Below are 13,859 nucleotides of genomic sequence, written 5' to 3' on the forward strand. Positions count from 1 at the left end.
AGCGTCTGCCCTTGCAAGGATGTCAGGAGGATAAATCCGTGGAACAGATACGTTACATTATGGTACCGGGTACTGTGCTATCTCATGGCTCAGGAAAAGGCAGGGAGACTTCTTGCTCTCAAAGGGGCTTTATTGCAATAACTAACACGCGCACAAAGTTGACCGACAACTTCCTGGTGATGTCATCACATCCGCCGTTGGGGGGGAGTTAACCCTTACTACTCCAGGGACCAGGTGAGCATTGGATGTTGATAGAAAGATTAGAAGCTGCATGCGACTCGCTCCTTGGCAAACCGTGTCAGACAAGAGACTTTACCACACCTCCAGCTCTCCCGTGAAATACGAATTTTCATTTCTACCTAGGAGAACTTTTACAATCTCTGCTCTCTCCTATGCCTGATGAAGGGCGAGCATGCCTGAAAGCTGACAAATAAATAAAATCTTTTGTTTGCAAATATCTAGTGGGTCTAATAAAAGATATCCTCTCTTCCATGAGTTTTGATTGCTCTTGAGGAAAGAGTTTTTAAAATATCTATAGTTGTAAGGGGAGAGGTGTATTTAGGAGGCTGGGGTACAATATCTAGAAGACTGGTGCTAAGGCCCTTATCTTACGTGAGATGGGATGGACCTGCAAAACTCTGTTGCCTTCGTAAGAATTGGCAGGATGGCTTGGACTGGTCTGGTTGATCTGATCTCTCATCCTGCCTCTAAGAATCACCAGTAGCTTCATAGTTTCATAGATGTTAGGGTCAGAAGGGACCTATTAGATCATCGAGTCCGACCCCCTGCCCTGGGCAGGAAAGAGTGCTGGGGTCAGGTGACCTCAGCCAGGTGTCTGTCCAGTCTCATTTTAAACACCTCCAAGGAAGAGGACAACACCACCTCCCTTGGGAGCATAGTCCATATTTTGGCAACCCTCACTGTAAAGAATTTTTTCCTGATGTCCTATCTGAATTTGCTCTCCATTGGTTTGTGTCCATTGTTTCCACTGAGGCATCATATAGCAAGAAAGTTTTCAAGTGCGTGCTTAAGAAATAAACTGCCTTTAACATAGAGAGAGGAAAGGGACTGAGTTTCTTTGCAACCTCATCAGTTAAAGATTGTCTTATGCTGCATAGCAATAAGATTTATTCCCTTCAAAATTTCTTAATATATTCTATATACTCTCACTCTGGATGGTCTTATAATCCATAAAAATGTTGGATTCTTTTTGAATCCTGCTAAGCTTCTGACCTCAACGATATCTTGTGGCAGGAAGTTCCACGGGTTAATTGCTCCTTGCTACACTTTTTATCAGAGTCACATTTTTTGGAGTGTTATCAGGCAGTGGGCAGGGGATTGTGTTTGGCTTTTTGTCCTTGGAAATGGCAACAAAAATGTTACAAGAGTTTGGTTAAAGAAAAAAATTCCTTATGTAAATCTATTATGTAAATCACCTTAGGCAAATGCAAGGGGAAGGATTAGGAGTTATAAAACTGTACTTGTTTGTCTAAAATGTACATTAGATTTTTCTTGGGCTGTGTCAATATAGCATCAGGGAATTAGTGCTTAGGATCCTAACACGTTCCTTCAGAAATATTGCTGAACAAACTTATGTAATAAAATTAACAGTTGGTATTTTAGCTCCTAGAGTGTATGGCTGCAATCTCAAATAATGTTATTCTCCATTCATTTACTCTATGTATATAATTCCTGGATCTTTTATGGTGGGGAAGGGTTGTATCAGTTTACCATGTCCATTCCTCATGAGGAGGTGATGTGTTTTAGCAGATAGTAGACGGGGATAGAGGAGATCTCAGTTTTGTTCCTGCCTCTGCTGTTGACTGGCTGGGTAACCTTGAGGAAGTCAAACTAAGTTCCTGTCCCCTTAGTTTTCCTGTCCGCACAATGTGGCTGTTGGTAAAGACCTCCACTAGTACTGCACACTTCTGTCGTCTGACAGTGATATGGAAGAGCTGTCATTTCAGTTTTGTAGGGAGAAGTTTGCTTTGGGATCACCAGGTAGGTCCGTTGCCCTAGGAATGCCAGGCTCCTGGTTCAAAGATGCTCAATGAATGCATGATCAATGCAATTATCCTGCTGGACTGAATTCAGGGTCAATGCTGGTCTTCTTGCATGTTGTCTTCTGCTAATTTAGTTCATGCTTTTTAGTCTTAGTAAAGGATAAATGTTAATTCGCATAAACTTGGGACTTTCAGAAGTTGAAGTATCATTCCCTCTTCAAGGATGGGGAGAACAGACACAGGCCATGTCTGTACCTCCTTCACAGTTTTTTGAGTCCTGCCCAGATCCATGGCCTGCACCGAACCCAGAGAGGAGACCGTGGACCTACCCTTGTGGTACCTGCTTTGGAGATCTGCTGCTGACATGTTTCACAGGAGCTGCGGGGGCATGTTCAAGGCAGCTTCACTCCCTCATTTCCAAGTTTGGTGTGTATGGAGCAGGGGCAGGCGGGTGCGTCTCAGCAGAGCGCTCAAGAGTGCCACAGAAGTGTGATAGTTGCACTCACAACTAGGCGAAGTGCCTTGCCTGAGGCCACAGAGCAGGTCAGTAGAGATGGGAATTAGCAGAAATCCTTACATGGTTCCTTTCTCTGACCATGAGGCTATGCTCTTCAGGATTATTGCAAATGGAAGTGAATGTGTGGTGTGCATGGATACTGTAGCAAAGGCTACTTTTAAAACATCAAAGACCGATGACTAGGTGACTCCTATGCTCCCTTTACCCATTGGGAAATGTGGATCGTATTTCATGAAGCTGTCCCCAATGAGCAAGGTGGTTAATGCAAAATCTGATGTCGCTAGGACAATTAACATAGGTAGTGCAGGGATTCATAGGCTCTATACATAGGATGTATTAACAGCTAATGTAATTCAGGTACAACACTTCGGTGTGAAGTTTGGCAGCCTGTTCTTCTAGCTCTGATGCCCCTGGTATAATCCCAAATATATCAACCATCATGTCATGACTGTAAGCAGAGGTGCATCAAAGGTTTCCAGAATTGCCATCTCATCCTGTAGTTGCCAAATGTGTGAATGGAAGTTGCTAAATTAATCTATCTCTTGTTGTCTTTCAGGTTAACGGGTTTCCAGCTTCCTGCTCCTATTGTCAGTACAGGGGTTGTGCTGTCTTTATGGCTCGTGAGTGATTATGCTGTAAGTGCCCAAGGCTTCCAGGCAAACTATGAAGGTAGGTCTTCCCTCCTCGGTGGTATTGTCTTTGAGTTGGCCTACACTGCGATGTAACATACAGTAGCTGTCCCTGAATAACTCCAGGTGTGGACCCTTTTAATCTGGAGCGGCATTGTTTCTGTTGAGCTGAATTCACTTTCCAAAATCAAAGTCCTGAACAGCTTCAGGCACAGCTAAGTCCTTGATGCATCTGGGACCAGAAATTAGAGCTGGTTGTATAATGTCAAAACAACAAAGCATCTTCCTGAAATGTTTTTTCCATCAGCTCTGCTCGGGATGATAGACTTGGAAAGGAAAGCATAGTCCTGCTTTGGGATTAAAGAAACATAGAATTCAGCTTTGCAGCCAAAAGGTAATGGGAAGTGCAACTCAATTTTTGGTGAATGGGACTTGGAAGCAGGAGGTGTTGGGAACACAGTGCTGTGTCCAGAAGTGACACCGAGACATTCAGAGCTTTGTGATTTATTCACTGGGTGTATTCTCCCCTCCCCACCCTTGTGCTCCATGTGTGTCCACATGCACATGCATGCACAAACACACGCCCAGAGTCAGGGTGTGCATTTGCATACACGTGCACAAACACACACACGTACAGAGTCAGGATGTGCACATGCATGTGCGCGTGCACACACGAGTCAGGAAGTGTTTTAAGCTGCTGTTACGCCTTCCTTTTAGATCCTGCAACATGCGGTGTGAAATGTCCTGTGTTATCCAGCCTCAGATGTGGGGGAAGTGATCCTGCTATGAGCTTGTTTGAGCTGCAGTAGTTTGCTTGTAGTAGAAGAGACAAAACAATAAATAAGCACATTAAAGCATGTTCTTGACTAGGTCCAGAGTCAATAATATGACTTGATCCATCTGGGTGCAGGGAAGACCAGGTTTGAGCCCATCTGTGCAGGAATCAGTAAATGCCAAAACAGGGTTACAGTAAACTGAAATGTGTTCCTCCTCTTTGCTTTAGAAATAGACTGTACGAAGTATCCTCACAGGGTTGCATGTCTCCCAACAAGTGGCTCTCCCATCATGTAGGCAGGGAAGTGTTTTAAGTAGCGGAGTCTGGATGCTACGATCGCAGAAGCATCCGAAATGAAATGCCGCTGAGCTAGGAATAGATCCCAGGTTTGCTGACAGGCAGTACATGGCCCTGTGCACTAGTCCACAGAACCTCCATGAGTGACGTCTGCATTGGGATTTCCTGTCCTTCTGAGCTGGATGGATATCTTAGTGATCTTCGAGGCAACGTGCCAGCTTTTCTGTGGATCCTCCACTTGCAGAGGGCAGGAGCATGTTATCCTAGCAGAGAACTGTCAGACAGGATAGAAAAGGGATATTTTACTTTTTACCATTGCAGTAAAGCTCAAATAAGCAGATAGGAAATGGCAGTAGACACCATCCCTCTTGTACCCCTTTCCCCAACCCGTCTTTAAACAGTTTCTGAAGAAGTTGGGGAAAGAACTGCTCAAACTTCTTTTTCCAAGAGATTGTTACAGAATTAGCCCCCGTTTTTTTCTTACAAGTATTTTACTGTCTTCCAGTTGGCTCGGGCTATTGGAAGTCAGGACCACCTTTTGTGTTGTCATGTCATGGGGAGTTTATAGGAACATATCAATCCGCTTGAGATTTGCACTTCTTTTTCCAGGCTGTTTGAGTTATCGTTCGCATTTGAAAACACCAAGTAAGTTATATTGTCATGAGACCCACATTTTTAACTTCTTCGGGGAGCGATTTTTTTGGGGTGGAGAGAAGGCACAAAGTTGTGCAGAACAGCAACATTTTAGCTGCTGTCTCTCGGCTTCTGATATTCCCTTAAGTCCAGGCTCTGTGATGCACTCAGACGTATTTGCAAATCACAGCTAAGCTTCTTGCAAACGCAACTTGGGTTCGAAGTTTCTAGCAAGACTGAGAACTGCGTGGGTCATGTTTGGCAGTGGTACTTGTAGCAAACATTTCCATGCAGCTCTGGCCCTGGAGCTCCTGTCTGAGTGTTTCTGTGAGAATCAGCATGCTGAGAATGTCAGAAGAATGAGGGTCACCTCCTTGTCCCACATATGCTTTGAACATTACTCAGGATGGAGAAGTAATGATAGGTTTTTATTTTAAGGTTTAGCTGGCCACTTAAGCGGGATAAAATGTATATAATTTCCATTTTTATAAGGCTATCTTCTACTTGTATGAAGCCTTCTGATACCTTTCTGCCTAGTTGCTGGTTTTATATTAGCTTGATGCAAAGGGTAATTTTTTGTGTAGAGCCTTGATCCAGGCCTGTTCTTTGCTTGCATATATTTTAGATTACCTGAGGGACGTTTGACAAGAGGCAGGAGGGTTTTATTTTTAGGGCAGCTAGCTTTCATAGTTATTGGATTTGCTGGAACTCTGAAAATTCAGGGCAATGTGGCATGGCAGGGACATTGGGGTTAATTGAAGCATTTCAGGGCCTTTCATTTTTAGATGCTCAGATTCAGATCCTAGCTCAGGCTCTAGGAAGAAATGACTTTCAGCATCTTGCTAGGGGTTTGTTTGTACATGTTGCAAAATTGCTACACAAATTGGTACACTTGGCCATCTCTGCTCATGGGACAGGTGGATAATACAGCACTAGGGTGACTGAGGTGGCTATGAGAGCACGACTTGGAATAATAGATTAAGGCTAAGGAGTGGAGGGAGGATGGTTGCAGGAAAAAGTGAGCGGCAGTGGTAGGGTTGTATGGGGAGAAGAGGGAACTTCGACAGCATTTGTGCAAAACTGAAGTGTTTTTGGTGCATTGGTGAATAGAGACTATAGCTGAACTAATGCCTTTCTCTAGGTACCATTATTTTCACTTTTAAGTCTTTATAAAGAGATTTGTATCAATAGATCTCAAAATGCTTCAGAAAGGAGCTCAGTGTTACTTCCCCTGTTTGACAGGTGGTGAAACTGAGGCGCCCAGAAAGGAAATGGCATGTCTGGTCAGCAAAACTAAGAATAAAACTCTGGTTCTTGAGACCTAGTCCACTGCTGTAGTCACTGGAAGACAGTGCCCTCCCTGACAGCCTAAGTTTCCAGGTTTCAATTGGTTAGGGACATATATTTGTAACTAGGATCCATTAAAATAAATGGGAATCGGGGGTTGGGTTCCCTTTGAGGGATTGGAAAATAACGTGCCTGAGGTCACAGAAATTCTGTGGCTGAGCTGGGAATAGGACCAGAGTCTCCTGAGTCCCAGTGCTTATGCGCAAGCACAACCCTTGTCTCAGTTGTAGCGCTTGCCTGTGAGTGCTGCATCCTGCCCTGGAACTTCTGCTTCGCCCCTGAACTCCTAGGCATGCCTTCCAGTAGATGTTCAAAGTACTTAAAAAATAATGCAGCCACCTGGTTTTCTAGGGCACACTTCACCTTGCCTTCATACTTCATTTAGCATTATTATTGTTGTTGACTCATCATGCAAAATCGCTGCCATTGGGGAACCTTCCTGGGAGTTACCTGTGGGCTTCAGCTTTCAGCCGACATTTCACCGTGCGCTCCGCTTGCTAGGAAATGTGTTGCTTGCCCTGGCTGCTGTTTTGGTTTCTGTATAAATTTCCCATTTTGTGCCTTATGTAAAGACTTGGCTCATTACATATTGCAGGCAGGTTGTCTGTCTACCCCAGTGGTCTCAGCACTGCAATTTTTAATTCAGTTGTTTTGAATTCTAGAAACAAATTGTTTATTGTTAATAATAATAATAACAGTGGTGGAGTTACAGCAAAAATACGACTAGCATTGTAAAGTGAAGTGTGTTTGACTCCACGCTTTCATTTTTAAGAACGGGTCTGGAATAGCATTTTAAATCCATTTTGCAACACACCGAAATGCATGTGCATCTTGCCTTCGTCACCGGATGGGTATATTAACCCCAGTTTGTCATAACAACAATGGCGAGCTCCATAGTGAGAACAGGTGTATGGAACATCTGGAGCATGTTACAGCTGAATTCCCTTCCCCAGATGTTTTCCTCTTCAAAAAAAAAAAAAAATGAAAGTAATATCCTGAGTCATCCACTCCCAAGGATTATTTCTATTAGAAGGATGCCTGTTCCGGTAATAGAAAATATAAAAACTTGTGGGTTCTATTTTGAGGTTGGAAATGGCGTGTTCAGGAGTAGCAGATGAAACCAGTCTGAAATGTACAAACAGCTTTTACAAGCACGTTTCTGACCGTGATCATGAAAGGTCTAAATAAGGGAAAAGACAAAAACAACCCTACCGGGTTCCTTCCAGGCTTCTTCCCTGAAAATACAAGGTTGTTTCCATGACTGGCACAACTCTAAAACACATCTTCCCCAGACTTGCTTTCCTAGGTTACAACCAGGGCCCTGCCGTGCCCCATGGGGAAGGGCTGGTCTCACAGTATCCCTCCGCCCCACATGTCTTTCTGGAAGCGGCTTGTTAAATTTACCAGAGGTAAATCTGCAACCCTATAATGCAGGGGCAGGCAGTTCTTTCGGGCGGAGGGCCAATTACTGAGTTTTGGCAGGCCATCGAGGGCTGCATGACAGGCAGCCAGGGGCAGATAAATAATAATTGTCCAAATTTTTTGGAGGCCCCGTGGGCCAGATAGAATGGCCTGGTGGGCCGCAATTGGCCCACGGGCCGCATTTTGCCCACCCCTACTGTAATGGCTCATTTGTAATAGTGAGATTTTGGCCTCCTCCCTCCCCTTTTGCAGCTGATGAGTATCTATTTTGTTCTGATTTTTTCTTTCCCTTTCTTGTACTTTGAAGTGGCAATTCTCACTGTCGGTTTCAGTGCAGGGATCTATCTGGCCAACTCACACTTGGGATACTTCTACTCTTTCTATTCTTGTTATGGGTAGGGCTTTTTAAAATTGTTTTAAACATAATTTTATCAACAAGAATGGCATTAAAAGCACTGGTTGAGAAAACAAAAGGTACTTTTTTGGTTTGTGTTGTGGCCTTGGGAGACTTACAGACCATGCTTTATATTCTTTTTAGCCATGCAGCAATCCCCCAATTTTCAGCTTCCCTATGTTCTCAGTGATACAGAGCCCCCATTATGCTGGCTCTCTCAAAGACATCCAGCGTCCAGTCCCACGTGGATCCCCATCCAGCCACTTGATATCTCTCTGCCTGTTTTCTATTTGCAAACTTAGGACAAGGCATCTTTTTTTTTCCAGCTGTTTATCTGTCTTACCTATATTTCAGGGTTTGAAAATATTTCAAATGCTCAGCCTTCAAACAAGATGTTCATGGAGTATAATTCTTCATCTTCTAGTAGTAATTTTCTTTTTTAATTGAAATAATTATACAATGAATTCTCTCATGGATGCACTTATTAGGGCTTTGCAAGGCTTCGGACAGTCCTTCGGATCCTGAGAAGCTTTGGACATGTTGGGGTCCAAGGCAACACATCCAGGTTGAAGCGCCGGCCTCATTCGGCTTCCCAAAGCGCTTTGGAGCTGCCTTGGAAATCTGTCCATAGGGTATAATGGGGAAACAATAAAATACCTATAACTTTGGGGTTTCTTTGTCTGTTTTGGATGAAATTTTCAGGGTTGGTCGACTCTGCAGAGAGAATGAAGCCTGCCAAGTTTCCAGATGATCGGTGCAGGGGTTTGGGGGGAACAGAACCCCAAATTCTTGAAAGCAAAACTCATGTCAAGTCTATGTGTTACAACATAGCAGGGTGAAAAATGCAGGGCTGGTGGCTCTTACTGAGGCCACAAAGCCTGCCAAGTTTCAAGAAGATTGCTGCAGGGGTTTGGGGGGAACTGCCCCTCAATCTGTGGACAAGCACAACTGGTGCCATGGGTGCTTGTGGGACTGACTGTGTGTGTCCTGGGGCAGGAGGGGAGACACTGCTGCAGGCCTGGCTGCTAAGATGCTGGGTTCCCAGTTACCAATCAATCAATCATGATTCATTCAAGGACCAGGGCCTCAGGGACCAGCTCAATACTGGGACCTACATAAGGACTTCACAAGCATCAATTAGCACCTACAAAACCAGGCTAAGGAGAGGAAAGAATCAAGACAGACACAGTCTTGGCACCAGTTTTGCCTGTCACCAGCTAGGGGTGCAGGGCCCCAGGATCCCCTTGAACCGATCTCCTCGACAGCTGGCAGGCGTCACAGCAGGGGCCACCATCCCTGCAGATGTCACCCCATTGCAACTTAACAGATGCAGGGTCACCTATGGCACCAGTTTTGCTTGTCTGCAGCTTCAGGAGCAGTTCCCCCCAGACCCCTGCACCATCTCCTTGAAACTTGGAAGGCTTTGTGGCCTCAGTAAGAGCTGCCAGCCCTGCAGTATTGACCCCACTGTGGGGACTCCACCACCTCTCTGGGTTGCCTGTCCCAGTGCTTTACTACCCCCCGAGTAAGTTTTTCCTAATATCTAACCTAAACTTCCCGTGCTGCAACTTGAGACTGTTGCTCCTTGTTCTGTCATCTGCCACCACTGGGAACGGTCCAGCTCCATCTTCTTTCAAACCCCGCTTCAGGTAGTTGGAGACTGCTATTAAATCTCCCCTCAGTATTCTCTTCTCTAAATTCAATAAGCCCAGATCCCTCCACCTCTCCTCATCAGTCATGTCCTCCAGCACCCTCAGCATTTTTGTTGCCCTCCGCTGGCCTCTCCAATTTGTCCACATCCTTTCTGCAGTGTGGGGCCCAAAACTGGTCATAATACTTCAGATGTGGCCTCATCAGTGCCAAATAGAGGGGAAGGATCACTTCTCTTGATCTGCTGGCAATGCTCCTATTAATGCAACCCAGTATGTTAGCCTACTTTGCAAAAAAGGGCATACTGTTGGCTCATACTCAGCTTCTTGTCCATTGTAACCCCCAGGTCCTTTTCTGCAGAGCTGCTGCTTAGCCAATTGGTCTCCAGCCTGTACCAGTGCATAGGATTGTTGCGTCCTAAGTGCAGTCCTTTGCACTTGTCCTTATTGAACCTCATGAGATTTCTTTTGGGATAATCTTCCAATTTGTTGAGGTCTGTCTGAATCTGAGCTCTAGCCTCCAACATTTCTACTACTCCCCCCAGCTTGGTGTCATCTACAAACTTGCTGAGGGTTTGTGCCATTGCTTTGTTCAAACAGCAGTGTTTGGTGCCTGCCTCACTTTGTCTAGGGCAATGGTCTCCAAAGTGGGGTGCGGGAGACAATCACAGGGGGTATGCAAAGAAAATATTAGAACTTGTATTTTTATTTATTTTGTATTTTAAAAAAATACAAAAGAAATTAAGCTTTACTAATATTTAATATACAGATTGACACTTGCACCCTCACTCAGTCCATATGTTGGACAGTCATGTGTCACATACAGTACGTGAGGTATCCTGAGGGAAGAAGTGTTTGTTCGCTTTCAGCGTATTGCAACATATTGCAGTTTATGTGTGCCCGGTTGAGTGGATTTACAGATTATATTATCTAGTTTTAACTAAACTAACCCTCACAAAATGGACAAGTGGCTTAAAAAGATTCCTGCAAAGAAACCGTGGATTGAATATAATACTAATACTGCTAACACAAGCGAACAACAAGAAAATGGCAGAGCTGACACTTCTCCTACTCCTAGTACGAGCTCTTCATCAGCCACATTACAAGGTAAAAACAATGATGATTTAATTTCTATTTTTGTGTATGTTTTATAATGTACATAATATATTAGTACAGTAGGACATGTATACAATTTATAAATAAATAAATATACATATACTGGGGGTGCGTGCTCAAAAATGTGTTACTGATAGGGGTGCGCAGTCAAAAAAGTATGGAGACCACTGGGCTAGGGTTAAGGCTCTTGAATTTTCAGTAAAAAAACTTAAAACCAAAAGGCAACCTCATAGAAGGGCCAGGAGACATAGAATGAGTAGAATTCACCTGGCCACTGGATGGCAGTGTCCCTTCATGTACATGCAGGGGAACCCGCTTTCCTGGGATGGAGTGACGTGTGGTCGGAAGAGTCACAGGACCCTTGGACCCTTGTATTGCTCACTGGTCTCCAATTCCTCAAACAGTGCTGGGAAAATACACTGCTGGCTGGATTCACAGCTGTCTCTCTTAGGGTCTTGTCCTACATTACAGTTAGGGCATGTTAGCTGCACTAAACTGCTAGTCCCTGAACGTTCAAGCAGTGCAATGTGCTAAATGCCATCATAGTGTAGCAAAGTTAGGACTTTTCTGTTGAGGTGTCTCTCCAAAGTGTATTACCTAACATGTGTTGAGCTAATGTCTGACTGCTCCTTGGAGTTAATTCTATCAGGATATTCTTGTGCAGGTGGGGGAGGGGGGGTCGCGGGGCAACAAACAGCCATCTATTGCTTCCAGACTGGAGTCTTCAAGGGTTCCAGTGCTTAGGATGGGTTTTACTGAGATCATAGTAAGCATTAGTGTGCAACTGCTCAGAAGACTTTTTAAGATCTGAATAAAAAGATGCTAAGATCTAAATAAAACATGTTCTAAGAGTAATGTGAAACAAGGCTCTGAGGAGCAGCCCAATAGGAGCAGGAGCAAAGGTGACATCATTCTCTACTTTGGCTTAAAACACCCCCCGTGGTACATTCGAGCAGTCCTGTGCTGCTCTGTCTTATCCTTAATAAGAATCTGCATTGTAAGCCAGTAGCACCTGCTGCTATGGACATATCTCCAATGTCCACCTGTGCTGTAGCTGTCCTCCATTTGGCTCTATTTGGCCATTGCACCGCATCCTTGCTGTTTGTGTTCCTGTTATTTGCCAAATATGTGGAGGGATTTGGCAAATTTGTGGTGGGATTTTGTCCCCTGGCAGCTAATTCCTAAAACAACAATTTTAAGGATCCAGGACCTATTTCCCTTTCTCAGCACCTAGCAGTTCATGAAGATCTGTATATACAGGTCCTACATGAGTTACCGCTGTTTTGTAGGGGCATCTCCAGACTATAGATATATGGGGGAGAAAAAGAAGATAAGACGTCAGAAGAGGTCACTGCTGAATGAGTGAGCTGAAAGACATTCTTTGACAGGAGTTGTCAGTTGTCTGATGGCTAGGCACAGAGTCATAAGATTTGTGGGTTCTTTTGATCTCTTATGGGTAGGGTGGACCCAAGATCTCAGTTGCCTGAATAAAACCATTGAAGTTTATATAGGTATGGTACAGCTTTGCTAACCTGTGGGTTAAAGGGTATGCAAGGGACAGATTTTGAAATGCCTACTATCTTGCACACTGACAGAAGTGACATTTGTCACATGATTGCCCCCTTGAAAGTACTCTACAGCTGTGCCATGTGGCAGAAAGCCACCTTGGTTTCTCCCCAAAATCTCTGCCCTGTGACAACGTGATTAGAGGGGCCAGCACAGAGGATTCACACCTCACCCTATCTCTTTAGGTAACCTGAGCTGGCTGCATCCTTGAGGGAGGGGGAAACCTGCTCCCTCTGCCTATGTGACTGGCATCAGCCACCTGGGTGAGAAGCATCTACCTGGGGAGCTGGAATCTGCCTGGTAACAGGTGATGTATTTCAAATTGGTTGGCTGACAGCCAACTGGGGCTGACCTCCACTGGACCAGGTGAATGAGGTCACAGGGGCTATATTGGTTAGGGGTGGGGAGGGAGGCTCACTCTCTTCGGCCATGAGGTGAAGCAGCAGCCATGCGGGGGACACAGAGGAGCTTTACCATCTAAAGTTGGCTCTCTCCCCCGAACTCACGAGCTAGAAACCGCCTGTCTCCAGAGGGGAATTTCAGCCTCTGGAAGATGCTTGTGAGTAAGCTACTTGAGATCTGCTTAGATATTTAGCTGGCAGTAACACAGATGCGTAATCAAAAGGCTACCGCAGCCACACTGTTTGCTCTTTAGGATTCCTAAGATATTGCTCAATCCTGTACCCTAGTTTCCCCTACCCCTTGTAATCAATAAAGTTCTCCTTTTTGACTGGTGTGGGAGACTTATTGAGGGGTGGGTCTAAATTATACCTAAGAGACCCCTTGGGTCTGCGGACTAAGGGAGACTTTACTTTTTGCCCCCTGACTTGGGGAAGTGCCCCAAGTGCCTGTACCGGGTCGAGTACCTGTCAGACTATTAGGCCTGTGTTTCCCTGAGGACACAGGGCTGAGACAGTCCCTTCTCAGGGTGGTGGCGCCAGTGTTACCCCCAGACTAGTGAGTGTGCTCCGGGAGAGGGGTCTGCCGAGCATAAGGCGCCCCTAGGGAGGCATTCAGATCCTGGCAGGTGGTTGGGCGCAGGGAGGTGGGCAGCTCAACGTAGGAGCACCCCCTACTGGCCCGCCACATGCCATAACAGAAATGTATGGTTGCAGAGCACTTTAGAAGTGGACAATTGCATGACAAATTAACCCTTATCTAATGAGGGATCAGATGAAGGTGCTCCAAAGTGGAGCACCTTAGGGGAACTTCTCAGTCACAAGAAGGACTGACAGGCTGGGCTAATGCAGCCCAGCCTCAGAGTTGTCTGCAGGAAGGGAGGGGGAGCGAGCTGCAGCCTGGGGTTTGGCCAGCCTTAGTTGGAGGGTGGGGTGGATTAGAGCCCCCTACCTCATGGTCTCCCTCCAGCTCATGCCCAGCAACCCCCAGTTGGCATCTCCCTTTCCCTCCCTTCTCCTAGTCCCTTCCTGCAGACAGCACCAGAGCTGGGAAGGGGGCTGGGGGGCAGGGCTAGGGGAAGGAGGCTGTAGGCAGGGTCCTCTGCTAGATCA

At 45.4% G+C, this 13,859-nt stretch overlaps 1 protein-coding gene across 4 annotated transcripts in view; it reads left to right on the forward strand.

The window, feature by feature from the left end:
• The window catches only part of CSMD2 (CUB and Sushi multiple domains 2), a 640,139-nt gene that overhangs the window by 112,071 nt on the left and 514,209 nt on the right, over positions 1–13,859 (forward strand). For all 4 annotated transcript variants that reach the window (XM_019547773.1, XM_019547775.1, XM_019547774.1 and 1 more), the window contains exon 3: positions 3,077–3,189. In XM_019547773.1, the coding sequence (XP_019403318.1) occupies positions 3,077–3,189 (113 nt within the window). The remainder of the gene's footprint in view (positions 1–3,076; positions 3,190–13,859) is intronic.

Source organism: Crocodylus porosus, unplaced genomic scaffold (genome assembly GCF_001723895.1).
Source record: "Crocodylus porosus isolate Cpor-Errol unplaced genomic scaffold, CroPor_comp1, whole genome shotgun sequence".
NCBI classification, from domain to species: Eukaryota; Metazoa; Chordata; order Crocodylia; family Crocodylidae; genus Crocodylus; species Crocodylus porosus.